Source organism: Barbus barbus (assembly GCF_936440315.1).
Source record: "Barbus barbus genome assembly, chromosome: 20".
NCBI classification, from domain to species: Eukaryota; Metazoa; Chordata; class Actinopteri; order Cypriniformes; family Cyprinidae; genus Barbus; species Barbus barbus.
This window is the reverse complement of record NC_136748.1, coordinates 27,632,528-27,647,033: the sequence shown is the minus strand read 5'-3', so window position 1 is coordinate 27,647,033 and position 14,506 is coordinate 27,632,528. Positions and strand designations below refer to the sequence as shown.

Here is a 14,506-nt window from a genome sequence, read left to right as displayed (position 1 = left end):
ATGTAAAACAAAATTAATTTGTTTTAGAAAACAATAACAACACTCATCTGATCTTTGCATATTTCAGGCATCCCAGCATCATTTTTCCATTCAGCCTTGTATACCTTGAGTTCCTCCATGCGGTCCCGGATGAGCGACTGGTCAGAGGAACCGTTGGGATCCTGGCCTTTCAGTACCTCCTCAGCATCCACGATCCAGCGGGACAAAGAGTCCAACTGCCCGTTAAACGTCTCGTAGTCCCGAACTCCAGCCTGGGGAGAAAAACAACCCTCAGTGTCAAATGCTAAAACACTCTCATACGCCACATCAATGATCTTCTTCACTCACCTGCAGCACCACCTGCTGTCGGCTCAGGCTCTGCTCTACAGCACTGAGGCGTTGGGTGAGAGACAGGTGGTCAGACTGGATGGAGGCCGCAGCTGATGTGTCCACCTGCTGTTTGAGCTGCTCTCCCAGCTCCAATAAAACCTGCAGAGACGCCTGGACGGGAGCCTGAGAGCGCAGCAGCTCCTGAGGGAACATGGGATGAGATTAAATACAACTTCATTGAGATGAAAATTATCATAAATGATTACAATACACTAAAAACGATTTGATGTGCGTATTAATGATACTCCTGACTAATCAGAGAATATATCAGACAAAATAAGTAATTGATCACTTGTAAGATATGCAAATATTGTCACGTTCACTTGTAAAGATAAAGTTTTGTTGCTACAGTACACAATAACAATAATTGTTATGAAAGCGAAAAAAATGAACAATCTGTAACACAATACAGCGAGGTCTCATTAGCATTAACTCACAAACTAAAAAACAATATGTTTTTGCAGCATTTATTAACGTTTGTTAAAGTTAATGTTCATGTTAGTGCATTACTTATGACATATGATTACAACATTCTCTGTGGAGTGTTACTAGCTATTTGTGCATAGATAAGATCCCTGAAGTTGCAAAGACTATAGTCTCAAACCCAAAGAGATATTCTTTATAAAAGTTTGACCACGCACACCTAAAACAACTCATTCAAACACGCCCCCACATGTCTACGTGTGGGAAGATTTGCAAAACACCGCCCAAATGTATACGCAATGAAAGAAGGCGGAACTATTATTCTCACTGTATTATTGTTGCTGCCACCGGCGCCATGTCCTGGAGACGCTGTGTTTCGTTGTGAAAGCCAAAGTACATTATCTGGGCTTCCAAAAGAGGACACAACTAGAAATCAGTGGTTAAGTTGTATTTACAACACTGTTCCAGAACAGCTCAACCCAAATATTAGAGTGTGTGCAGCGCATTTTACGGAGGACTATTTCCTGAACCTGGAAGAGTAACCTACAATAACATTTCTGTCGCACGCTTGAGGTATTCTGCCAATCACAATGCACTAGATAGCTGGCCAATCAGAGCACGCCTCGCTTCTCAGAACGATGAGCTTGTCAGAAAGGCGGAGCATAGAGGAGCAACAATAATGTACAGTATGTGGAATATAATGTATTTCTTTAACCTTACACCGCATAAACACATTGCATTACACCAAATACACAAAATGATGTTCTTTTTAGCAACGTCATATGACCCCTTTAATGATAACAGATACAACTTTTGAAAATGTTACCAATCTTTTCAACTTTTGAAAGTTTTAGCACATAATCCTAATCAATATTACACTCACAGCACAGTCTTGAATCCAGGTGGACACTTCCTCCTCTGTGATGTCTTTGTGGCTGGCTGTCTTCAGCATCTGGTTTGCTCTCTCCTCCAGTGTCTGGATGCTGGAGTCACTCTGTCCATAAAGATCTTTATAGCTCTGCCACAGCTGCAGGAGAGCCTTACTGCTCTTCAGACGCTCCACGATCTCCTCCTGCAGACTGTTCCACCTGAAGACCACAAAACACACACATTCCCATTACATCAAGCTCACTCACAAAACCACTCAAGCCAAAATGACTTTGCATTTGCAAACTAAAATGCTTGCAGCTTGGATTACAAGACATGCATTTTTCAGTTGATTCCGTTGCAGTCTTAGACTTAAGTTAGGACTATAATTATAAAAAAATATTTACAAAAAAGTACTGCGAGTTTTATTGTACATATATCTGAAAAAAAAAGAAAAATGGACCTGGCGTTAATGTCTTTTAGTGTGTTATTGAGTGTGTCAGACACAGAAGGGTGGCACTCCTCCAGAAGCTGAAGTGTAACTGATCCAAACTTCCTCAGACTGCTCTCTTGTTTCTCAAGCTCCTCCTGCAAGTTCTACACATGTCAGAAGAAACAATATGAGACATTTTTCCACTTTAAGTCCATGATTTGCAGATGCACTGGAACTTGTTTTACCTGTAGACTCTCCACCTGTAGCCGCGAAGCCTCCAGAGATCCTGTGAGCAGACGGTAGCGGGACACAGAGTAGCGTCCCTCTGTCATGTAGCTATTGATCTCCTCAGATGCTTGTTTGTATTGACTCCACTTGTCCTGGACAGACTTCAGGCTGATCTTGAGCTGTCCGATCTGAGACACAGCAATAAAAATACAATTTGCATACAGAAACCCACATATAAACACTATAACCATCAATAAATTCATTTCAGAACCTTTAAAGATACTTATAGAATACTTGTATTTATAGAATCACATTATGGTCTAATTAAAACAGTAAATACCAGGTGGTCCAGATTGGCCCATGTGTTATTCAAGGCTTGTAGAGATTCCATGACAACAGCACAGGCCTCGTCGGTCTTATTTTGGACGAGAGCACAAGCCTGTTCCTCCACTCTCTCCAGCTCTCTCTCTTTCTCCTTCACCATCTCCTCCATCTCCTGAAGTTACATGTCAGAAAAAGACAAGAAAATCTGTATTCCAGTCATGTTGAAAAAATGAGACTGAATGTTTGGTCAAAGGTCAAACCTGGCAGTCTTTCAGTGCGTTCTGCACAGAGGATAAGTTCTCAATCCTCTGCTTTCTCCTGAGTCTGTCTTCTTGAGCGTTCAGCCATGCCTGAAGAGTCTGAACTTTACCCTCATATTCAACCCAGGATTCCAACAAGCATTCCAGATATTGCACCTGAAACAACAAAAATTTACATTTAACAACACATTTATGCAATTTTATTATAGCAATTATGTACCAAACAGTAACACTAATTATAAATCTGTAAGTAATCACAATTAAGTATGCCAATATTACAATGACATCATCACTGGCACGTATTTAAAAACTATTACAGTGCTTCTCAACCAGAGGGCCTCGTAAACCTTCCAAGGGGCCATAGGATGACTAAAATGATAAATTAATAATTACTAAAAATGCTAAAAAAAAAAAAGAACTGAAGTCATATTTATTTTTTATTATATTGTTATAATATTGTTATAATGTGATGTGATGTAGTATAATATAATATAATATATGGTTTTATTGTAGAACATGCCGTTTTTGAAACTTCTGGAACCAAAAAATTAATTGTGGATAATAGTATTTTTTTTAAATATTAAATTTGTTTTACATTTTTTCTCCATATCAATTGTATGTGTGTATGTGTTACATATAAATTAACAAAACATTACATATATAAACACGCACACACCCACACACTTAAATTTATCAAAGTAAATGTAAAACCATACACATTGTAACATGTAAAAAAAAAAATATTTATAGAACAGCTCAGAATGAAATTATCTACCAAAAGTCTGAATAGAGTTTGAAAAGTGTATATAGTATGTATGAGCTGCATCTGAAGTCTCACCCTCTCAGTGATACGTGTCTGCAGTATCTGCCAGTGGCAGTTCATGGCACCCAGTTTCTCCGCAAAATCTGTTTTATCGCTGCGTTTGCTCTCCACGTCCGCACCACTGATCTGAAGCACTGACTGATTCACAAAGTCCACAGTCAGCTGTTTGCAGTTCACATCCACTCTGAAGCCCTACAGAAAGTAAAGGACAACAACATGGAGAAAACAGTTAGCAAAACACATAAAAAATCATAATTGCTCTTGTGTAGCTAGACTTCTGATGATTGCCATAAAATCCAGTCCAACCAATAGATTCATTTGGAAAAGGATTACCCACTTAAATAGACCTTTTGTAGACAGGGGTAAAACAGTAAATGCTGTCACCTTGTATCGCTGCAGGTACTCCTGGATGACCTTTGACCCAACAGCCCCTTTGAGATTCTCCTCATCTTCTTCTATCACTCTCTCCATCAATGAAATCCAGTTCACAAGCTCAGCGATAGCATGACGGGATGCCAGCTTATCCATCTGAGACTAAAACAACAAACAATATATCTTTAAAAAACAGATAGACTAAGAAAGATCTTACAGGACCAAAAAACCCCAGAAGTGAAACTAATCCTATTTATTGGAGCAGCCTGTTTAGTGAGCAGTCAGTACCTGGTGGAGTTTCTCTTGAACTACAGGAATGCGGGCGAGCAGTTCTGACCACTGAGAGTCCAGACGGGCGAGTTCAGACCTCAGAGACGCAGTGTCCATCTTTTTGAGTCTGAGCAGCTGGTTTCCCTCGTTCAGCACCGAGGCCTTCAAACTGGAGCGGCTCTCCACCTCCTTACTGAACTCCTGTATAGAATAAAAGACGACACATGATGACCCATATCTTGTGGTTTCTGGAATTACTTCTTTATGGGCATGCAAAGATAATAACTGTTTTCAATGGCAAAAACATCTAACTGCGAAAACGAGATTATATAATAATTATATATTAATAAAAAATAAAACACAACACAATAAAACATAAAAATTAAAACTATGATGTACTGGATTAAAATTAAAAAATAAAAACAAATAAGTTAAAAATAAAATAAAACATAAATATAATATAATATAATATAAAAATTAAAAAATTGGTTCACTAGTAAAGCTTGGACCAGTGTGGTTTTCCAGTGAAACCGGTTGACTAAATGCACCAACATCCTAAACACACCCCATGCTTGTGATTTCTTAACACTGAACCAGTCTAACTAACCAGAAAAGCTGATAACTGGTCTTTAACAGTCTCCAGTTCCTGAGGACCAGCAACGAACTTTGTGTTCCAGAACTCCAAGCGTTCCAGAGCTTCCTGTAGCCAGCGACTCAGTTCACCAGACTCACGCTTATACCTGTGACAATCAAGCACATCTCATCATGAAGATTAATGAATAAAATGAATAAAACAATGCATCACTCTAAAAAAATGAGCTCCTGACCTGGTTGAGTGCTTCAGGATGGATTCCAGGTTCTGTAGCTCTTTGTTGATCTTGGTGGAGTTGTTGAGCCAGTGCTCGCCCAAAAGAGTGAGCTGGTTCTCCAGACTGGAGCAGCTCACATATGACAGAAGATGCTTCCCTTCCTCCAGCACCTGATGCAGCTTGTGTTGGTGCTCTGTCAGACTGGCTTTAAGGGCCTAAGGTGATGATAGTGGAAGGTCAAGTTGATCAGATACTGTTTTCATACCAGACTCTGGTATGCTCATATACACATACGTTACAACTAATCCTAACAAGGCATGAAGCCTGAAGTTTCATGATTTCATTACATACCTGATAGAGCTCTATTCTTTCATTCAGTCTCTCCTCCGTCTCCTCCACCAAGCCGGCGGTCGGCAGACTGCCCTCCACAGCCTCTAGCATTCGGTACAGGGTCTGATAGTCCGAAACCAGACGACTCCACGTCTGATAAAATCAGAGAAACATACAAATACATAATGAGTGTGAAAGAAACAGATTCATACTTTTTTTGGGGTCGATGGGATTTTTTCATTGCTTTGAAAGTCTCTTTATGCTCACCAAAACTGCATTTATTAGATTAAAAAATGCAGTGAATATAGTAATATTGTGAAATATTATTAACATTAAAAATAACTATTTTCTGTCTAAATATGTTGTAAAATATTTATTTATTCATGTGATGCAAAGCTGAATTTTCAGCATCATTACTCCAGTCTTCAGTTTCACATGATCCATAAGAAATCATTCTAATTATGCTGATTTTACCAATATGAATATCTTTACTGTCACTTTTTTCATCTTTTGAAAATCTTACAGACTCCATACTTTAGAATGATATATACTTTAGAAAAATTGTTACCGCTGAGTTGCACTCCAGCTCAACTCCTTTCTTGTGTGCTTGCTTAAGCACATCCTGAGCCCGAGCTAGTGTCTCCTCCAGAGTCTGACGCTCGCGTGGCAAAACAAAGGCACTAATTTTTTTGTAGAACGTCTCAGTGAGGACCATGTGCCACTCTAAGCCTTGGAAAAATTCCTGGAAATGAAACATTTGGAGACATGTGCACATCAGCAGGACATACACAATCTTTTAGACAAACACAAGACGTAATTTGGAGTTTGGTGTACCTTGTGTTTGTCTAGAAGGTTGTGCACGTCCTCTACTGAGCTGGCAATCATCTTCTGGTCAGCGTTCATCTTATCTTGGGCCATGTCCACCAGATCAATTAGATCCTGCAGAACTCGTTCATACTGATTCTTCAGTGCCATATTCTGGTTCAACCCACTCCGTCGGGAACCCACGGTCATCACCAGCTCCTCATATGCATCCTGTCCAACACACCAACAACTTTGAGAAGACTCTGGTATTTTATTTGTAAACCACTATAACTACTTAGTAAGCTTCTGTTTTTACAGTAATTGAGAACATAAAAGTGTTTGACAGATTGATTGGTTGTTACCTGTAGCTTCAACAGCTCATTGGTGGAGAACTGGTCCAGCTGTAGCTCCGCCCCTCTGGCTTTCAGCTCTGTTATTCTGTGCTCAAAGTCTTTCAGCGTCTCCTCTGCCTCTGCAATGGTCTGTCAAAACAAACGTGAGTTCACAGAGATATGATTGGAAGAACTGTAAAGTTTTATTGCTAACTAAAACTAAACATAAAACAAAAAAAAGCTAAAAAATAAAGTGTAAATAGAAGACAAAAATTAGAAATGAAAAACTTTATGTTGAAGTACAAAACAACACAAACTGAAATAGTAAAGTTTAATAGAAATATTAAAAAAATGAAAACTAATAAAAATGACAAAACAACATAAAATGTATAAAAGAACCTAAAATTTAAACGAGAATTAAAAATATAAAAAATAATAAATATATAGTAGTATATAAATAAAACTAACATTGGCATACTACTGCAATCACTGTTAATAAATATGACAAAATCTAATAATGTAATACAATTAGTAATTGCTAATTATTCGATGCATTAATTGATAATCAAATAGGAAGTATTCTTTCTTACTTCAATCTGTTTAGTTGTTGTGTGGTCAAGAACTCCTGCCATTTTCTGGATAATTTGGAACTTGCTTTCACTAAGCGCTGTAAAGAGATGCTGCAGCTCGGTCTGAAAAGAAACAGGAACTGAGATGATGTTGGAGTGTTGCATTAGTATACAGAACTGAACGGTGCCTGATTCCCACCTGGAAAGCTGTGAGCTCCCGCAATCTGCTCCTCATGGTGTCACAGCGGCGGTCCAGGGCCGAGTCCAGAGCTCCCAGGCGTCGAGTCAGACAGTCGAGGGTGTCCTTCATCAGGGTCTGCTCTTCCTCAGACAGTCCCACAGAGCCGCCCATCAACCCCTCGCTGTGGCTGACCTGCCTCGTCACCTCCGTCACTTCTTTTCCCAATGTCTGTAATGCATAGAAGTGTTTGACATTTTAACTTCACTAAAACTTATTTATATATGCATGCATGCATTATCAGATGCTTTTATTTAAAACAGAAGCATAAGTAATCACAGTGCCAACAATATTCGTAGTATACAATGCCACCTCGTGAAGCAACAACACGGCACTGCTTGATATTTTAATTCAAATGTGCTTTATTTAATTCTACAGCTCTATCTGTAGTTTTACGTTTCACTTTTATCAGTGTTGCTATTGTGAAGTAAAACTACTAAAAATCATTTTCGGTCATTGAGAATAAAATAAAATAAATATATTAGATAAAAACCTAGACTTAGCCCTGAATGTGGGCAAATAGGATCTGGATTTCTCCTAGAGGAAGGCTATCTGTATATAGGAAAATTTGCCGCCCGATGTTCAGACCTCATGGTTGGAGAGCTGTGTCTCAGCGTTCTCCGTCAGCAACGCAGGGCCAGAAAACAGTGTGTTCTCCACATCATCCACCCAAGAGGACGTGGTTGTGACTGCTGAATAAAGCTGCTGCTCCATCAGGATGACCTCTTGCTCTGTGGCCTGCAGAATCAAACAATCAAACATTATATAATGTTTACCATGACACCAACGACACACGTCAGTACATTAAACTGTCAAATTAAGCAATAAACAACTCAAGGCCATACATTTTAGTGATTCCACCAAGGTTAAAGTGTGTAAACAAACATAAAATTGTGTTGTCACTGTTTGTATCAAAAATCCAGAAGTGTTTTATAATAATGTGTCTACCTGAGGAGTCATTTCCTTTATTGTCTGACTGAATCCATTGTGCAGGGACATCAGGCTGGACTTGTCCTGGACGTGAGTCTCTCTCTTATAAACCGGGGCTGTGGTCTTCACACAAGCAGCTCTGGAGTAAAACTGTTTCAAAATATACAACTTTTACAAAACACTCCACCAACAGAGGCAGTTTCTGATTATTACAACAGTTATGCAAGAATATTCCCTGAACGCAGCCAGGCAGCAAAAAGAATAGTGTTAAAGTTTAAAGGAAAATGATAGCTGAAACCCCAAATATGGAAAGAGGGAGAAAGAAACTAATAGTAATATGCAACATAGACTGATAAAAAGAGAGGAAAGACTAATCTGGTTATTTCCAGGAACGTCTGCCAAGTGCATTAATGTAAATGTAATATTCAGCATGCAGATTAAGATTTTAATAGTACTATAGGAAGTTATAGGAACTCTATAAGAACTATAGAGACTTCATGGAATATTTGAACCTTCAAAAAAATCTGAAAGATGATCAAATTGCTAAAATGTATGCATTTTAAGCTAAAAACTTGATGCTAAAAGAGTTAATGTTAGTTGTCATCTACCCTCTTACATTTCAGTTATGTGAACCAGTGATGAGCGAAACTTTGAATCAATGAATCACTTGCTTCCAAAATTATTCAACACGCTTTAAAATGCTTATCAAAATGGTGTAAATGCAACAAAAATTGAGCCTAAACATGCATAAAACACCTTTTACAGCCAACTGCAGATGTTTAGTTACAGTATAATCTCTAAAAATACAAATATGAGATACAATTTAATATGAAAAATCTGTATGAAATGTGTTATTTTATTCATTTACAGGGCTTGTTTTGTTTGTTTTATGGAGATCTTGGTTAATCAGGCAATAATATTCTATTATCTACTATTCTTGCTCGTTATTATACAAACGTGTCATTAAAAATTTATACAAATTATCAAACCGATCAAGTAAAAAAAACATTGACACTAGTTCATGGGTTCAGAGGTCGTCCCCAAATTATGAATCATTAAAATTTCAAAACATTGCTATAAACAGTCAAGACTTAACGAAGACTCATTTACTGAAATCAGTTTGACACACTCACTGGTTCAGGTTTCGAAGCTTCATGGACACTGTAATAAAATCACCGTACCGGTTGTTTGCTGTCTTGCTCCAGCGTGTTCATAAGGAGCTGTAGTTTAGTGGCCATGTCTTTTTTCAGACTTTCCCATCTCTTTCTCCTCTGTTTCTTCACGGCCTGAATGTCTCCCTCCTGCTCCACATCAGGCGAGAGGATTTCTGTCGCACTGCAGAACATTTGACAGACAGAACTGTGAAGAGAGAGTCAGAGATGTAAAAGTTTGAGGTAACAATGATATTCCAGTAAGATGTGAGAGATATGATACCTGGCTCTGACGGGTGACGCCTGCTGGGTGAGTATTTCCTCTCCACGACTCGCTACAGATTTCAACAGCTTCTTCTGCTCTGCAAGTTGCTCTTCAAGCTCCTGAAATGACATACAAAATCATCATTCCTTATTTAGCAGATGCTTTCTTATCGAATGCAACTCACAGTAGACTTTCTACCGGTTCAGTCCTACTGGACACAATGGTGATGGTTCTAGATCTGTTGTTTTGCCATTTAAAACCCAAAAACCTTCTCCTTGTAAACTGTAATCTACCTTCTGTTTCTGGAGGGTGTCCTGGTGCTGTAGGCTGCGTGTGGAGCGGGCCTGGGCCAGCCAGTCCTGCATGTTTGGACTCTGGGAGAGACTGGAGTCTGATTCACTGGAGTCTGATGGTTCCTTAAGAGAATCCTGCAGGAGAGGGAAAAACCAAACATGAGTACTAACAGTAGATTAATAGTCATGAATATCGAAAACACATTGCTAACTTAATCATGATCATAAAATCAAACGATCATCCAATCATGAATCAAATCATCAGTCATCATTCTGCAATATTCTTATATATAATAGCAGGAAAAGAGGAAGCCGTGCAGCAGATTGTTGTATTAATACCGAAACCAGTGCTGCTGAATTATTCTGCTCATAGAGTGACAAGCAAAAAAGCTGTGATATATTATTATTACGCTTGTTCTTTGAGGGCCTTTCAACTCCTCCCAAATTAAAGTCGCCTGCAGGACATAAAAGACAAACCGTTTATAAAGACTCAAAAAATATCATATTTTATTTTATTATAGAATATATATTTTATTTTAATCAAACCTATTTTATATCATGTTTATTTTAGCATTTTATTATAATAATCACTATTAAAATTAGATTCATATTATGAAGAATAATATATTCTTAAAAAACAATATATTATACACACAGTATAAATTATATTTGATTTTAATAATTGCCATTTTTGCAATAATCAGTTTGTTTGCATGGAAATATTATTTTTAATTACATTTCAAAATCCTGAATTAAATTTTACTTTAGTTTTTTTTTAACTCTAAAAACTATAACTGTTTCTCTACAAAAATGTTTTAAAGAAAATACAGTTAAAAACTCAAATATATATTTTTTTATATATTTCCTATTTTTAAATTATGATTTTATTGTCATTTGGTTTTATTGAGTTTTTTTTAATTGCTTTTATTTGTTTTTATTGCTTTCATGCTTAATTTCTATAAAGATTTTTATTCTCACCTGTGAACCATGTTAAGATGCATTTTATTAAAAAGAGTCTACATAAAGTTTATTATTATTATTATGTACCATGATAGTACTATGTTTTTTGGCATTGCAATACTTTTTTTTCTTGGAGCACTATCTAGTGTAATTATGTGTGACCCTGGACCACAAAACCAGTCATATGGGTCAATGTTTCGAAATTGAGATTTATACATAATCTAACAGCTGAATAATAAGCTTTCCATTGATGTTTGTTAGGATCGGACAATATTTGGCCGCGATACAACTATTTGAAAATCTGGAATCTGAGGGTGCAAAAAAATCTAAATATTGAGAAAATCACCTTTAAAGTTGTCCAAATGAAGTTCTTAGCAATGCATATTACTAATCAAAAATGAAGTTTTGATATATTTACAGTAGGAAATTTACAAAATATCTTCATGGAACATGATATTTACTTAATGTCCTAATGATTTTTGGCATAAAAGAAAAATCAATAATTTTGACCCATACAATGTATTTTTGGCTATTGCTACAAATATACCCCAGCGACTTAAGACTAGTTTTGTGGTCCAGGGTCACATATGATATATGGTATATGCATAAGTTAATTATTTAGTATCATATAAGTATAATAGTACTAACACACTATTACTATACCATGGTACCACCTCTGTAATTTTTAAGCAAATTATATTTTTAAAGATCCAAATGAACCTCTCGGACAGAGTCGAAAATGTCTAAGCTTCCAGCCTTGATTCAGAGTTCAAGTCCCACCTGAATGTTGATCTGCTTGTCCTGCAGCATCCTCTGCAGCTCTAGCAGGCTGCCTTTCAGCGTACGCAACTTCCTGGCCAGCTGCTCCGTGTCCTCCCTGTTCTCCGGCCGTCCTTCCAGCAGAAGATTCTCACTGTGTCTGGAGAGCTCGGAGAGAGCCAGCACCTTCTCCTCGATCTCCAGCAGCATGTTCTGCAGGAGCAACAGAAGCGAGGCCAGCTCAAACATGGTTCTTCCGCTCTCATCCCAGGCCCTTACCGACACCTACAGCGCTGTACATTATCCATAATCCCTCACGTGCCATGCTCCCAGTAAGCATGCCTTCTTTAGGACAACGGCAATGTATAAAAATACGTAAAATTATATTAAAAATTCAATAAAAAATGTTAAGACTACACATAAGCTTGTAATAAAAAGTCAAGGTGTTTCACAGTGGGACATCTGCCAGTTTGTAACCTTCCCATGAAGGCAAAAGTAGCCCCACCCCTTTCCCCACTAATGCTGCAGCCACCCTCATGAATATGTAATAAGGGGCGGAACATATTTCCAGTGAGCACCAATCCTCTCGCAGGAATGCTCTAATACCCTTAAAGCCATTTTAACTGTGAACGGTGTTACGCTGAGACATTTACATAATCTGATTACAGCTCGTGCCACAGACACTTAAGAATCAATCCATCTGAACGCTCAGAGGCCTTCTAATACTGCTGTTTACGGATAAAAAAGTTTCCTGTTCCTGAGTCCAGTGCAATTAAGCAAAAAACACAGAGTTAACACAAAATACATTTTCTTTTCAACTTCAATCTGTAAATAATTCATAAAGTACAAATTTAGTGATCTGCTGAAGGGGGCGCTCTAACCTGACAGTCTATGAGTTGCTCTTCCATGTCTGAGTCCTGAGAGCAAGAAGTGATGTTACCACGAGTGCTCTGCAGCCATTGGTCCAGCTGGTCTGCCTGGTTCAGGTAGCGCTGCAAAGCCTGAGCCTGTTGCTGCTTTTCCCAACGTTCACTCTGTCGCTCCTACACACATCAGCATATATACATATACACTGGGTATCTTTAAAGAACAGAAGCCTTTATCAGGCTATAAATGAGTGAAAACGACCAGACACCATAACTTTATGAAGAAACTTAGATCAAAAAAGATTATCGAAATATTGATTTTAATTTGATTTATTTTTAAGAAATTAATGCTTTTATTCAGCAAGGACGCACCAAATTGATCAAAAGTGGCAGTGAAGACATTTATAATGTTACAAAATATTTCTATTTCAAATAAATGCTGTTCCTTTGAACTTTCTATTCTTCAAATAATCTTGAATATCAGCACAAACATTGAAAATATTTTTTGAGCATCACATTAGCATAAAGTGATTTCTGAAGGATCAATTGACACTGAAGACTGGAGTAATGATGCTGAAAATTCAGCTTTGCATCAAAGGAATAAATTACATTTGACATTATTTTAAATTGTAATAATATTTTACAATATTACTGGGTTTTTTTACTATATTAAAAAAAAAATGTTGTCGGTAAGCGTATTTTTTTAATTATTAATTACAATATTATTATTTTTTTAACAATACTAACTTTTTAAATAGGCAGCTACATCTGGTTTGCATTTCAAAACTACATTTAAAGTCGCAGCGTTCCAAAGCGGAACATAAAGTTTTACTTTATTTTTTCCCAACATGTTTGCAAAATACTGAGCAATAGTTATATATGAAGGGTGTTCTAAAAAATAAATTAGACTTATTATTTAATTACTATTCTAGGCATACCTCAAGAAGTTGCCGTTTTCCAGAAGCCTTCATGTGGATGGTGGTCATCCTCTCGGACAGCACAGTGAGTGTGGACTGCATGGCCAGCTGATCCACAGAGTCTGAGTCCACAGCATCAGAGATCAGCTCCTCTGTGAAGCTGGACTGAAGCTCATCTATATTATTCTGCAGTTTGACAATTTCCTCCATCTGATTCTGGAGGAATACAGCAGTATGACGTTTTTGTTATTTGTGCATCAATATTCTTATAAATCTCCAGTCTACAGCTGGAGCTAGAGTTTATATTTCAGTCTCCTCACCTGGTGTAGGACTATTTGTCTGTCAGGACTGAGATCGTGCATAGGAGGCTCGTTTAATCTGGTCTCGATGGACTCCATTTTAGTAGAGATGGTCTGTAGAGAGCCCTGATAGCGCTGCTGCTTCTCCAGAGCCTCGTAGAGCGTCTTCTGCTTTTCACTTATCTGTAAAACACAGAGATAAACTCAAAGACCGGATTTGAAATCCTGGTGCATCTGACTGTAGAACAGAAAAGTCATACGTACCACATTTTTCAGGGTCTCCCACGAGCGCTGAAGATCATCTAAGCTCGCTACAGACTCCAGCGCGGGATTGTACAGCTCCTGGATGGGCGCTCTGGTGAGAGTGGGCCTTCCCATGGACATCTGTATTTAGGACAGTCCAAAAAGATAATAATAAATAAGAGAATGTACTACAAAGTCATTGTACTGCTGTCTGTCACAGACTTAACATATACTGATTCAGGTTCAAATTGAGCATACTATATGTTCAGAATGACAGACTATACCTACTAAGAGTGCAGCAGTGTTATTTTAGTATCATTGAGATACTCTTATTCGTTTTTATTAATAATTTTGAGTTTGTATTTGTTTAAT

General features: G+C 37.7%; 1 protein-coding gene across 1 annotated transcript in view; it reads right to left on the bottom strand.

Annotated features, from left to right (window-relative positions):
- The window catches only part of LOC306886771 (nesprin-1-like), a 114,246-nt gene that overhangs the window by 35,150 nt on the left and 64,590 nt on the right, over positions 1 to 14,506 (bottom strand). The window contains exons 90-117 of the mRNA XM_079444081.1: positions 14,156 to 14,275; positions 13,913 to 14,074; positions 13,614 to 13,808; positions 12,691 to 12,852; positions 11,831 to 12,022; positions 10,091 to 10,225; positions 9,816 to 9,916; positions 9,563 to 9,740; positions 8,400 to 8,531; positions 8,040 to 8,189; positions 7,413 to 7,622; positions 7,235 to 7,336; positions 6,675 to 6,794; positions 6,343 to 6,543; positions 6,077 to 6,250; positions 5,530 to 5,661; positions 5,197 to 5,393; positions 4,977 to 5,109; positions 4,388 to 4,570; positions 4,112 to 4,261; positions 3,743 to 3,919; positions 2,905 to 3,060; positions 2,661 to 2,816; positions 2,338 to 2,508; positions 2,123 to 2,256; positions 1,676 to 1,880; positions 328 to 510; positions 105 to 251 (exon numbers count right to left, since the gene is read on the bottom strand). Coding sequence (XP_079300207.1) covers positions 105 to 251; positions 328 to 510; positions 1,676 to 1,880; positions 2,123 to 2,256; positions 2,338 to 2,508; positions 2,661 to 2,816; positions 2,905 to 3,060; positions 3,743 to 3,919; positions 4,112 to 4,261; positions 4,388 to 4,570; positions 4,977 to 5,109; positions 5,197 to 5,393; positions 5,530 to 5,661; positions 6,077 to 6,250; positions 6,343 to 6,543; positions 6,675 to 6,794; positions 7,235 to 7,336; positions 7,413 to 7,622; positions 8,040 to 8,189; positions 8,400 to 8,531; positions 9,563 to 9,740; positions 9,816 to 9,916; positions 10,091 to 10,225; positions 11,831 to 12,022; positions 12,691 to 12,852; positions 13,614 to 13,808; positions 13,913 to 14,074; positions 14,156 to 14,275 — 4,458 coding nt within the window. The remainder of the gene's footprint in view (positions 1 to 104; positions 252 to 327; positions 511 to 1,675; positions 1,881 to 2,122; positions 2,257 to 2,337; positions 2,509 to 2,660; positions 2,817 to 2,904; positions 3,061 to 3,742; positions 3,920 to 4,111; positions 4,262 to 4,387; positions 4,571 to 4,976; positions 5,110 to 5,196; positions 5,394 to 5,529; positions 5,662 to 6,076; positions 6,251 to 6,342; positions 6,544 to 6,674; positions 6,795 to 7,234; positions 7,337 to 7,412; positions 7,623 to 8,039; positions 8,190 to 8,399; positions 8,532 to 9,562; positions 9,741 to 9,815; positions 9,917 to 10,090; positions 10,226 to 11,830; positions 12,023 to 12,690; positions 12,853 to 13,613; positions 13,809 to 13,912; positions 14,075 to 14,155; positions 14,276 to 14,506) is intronic.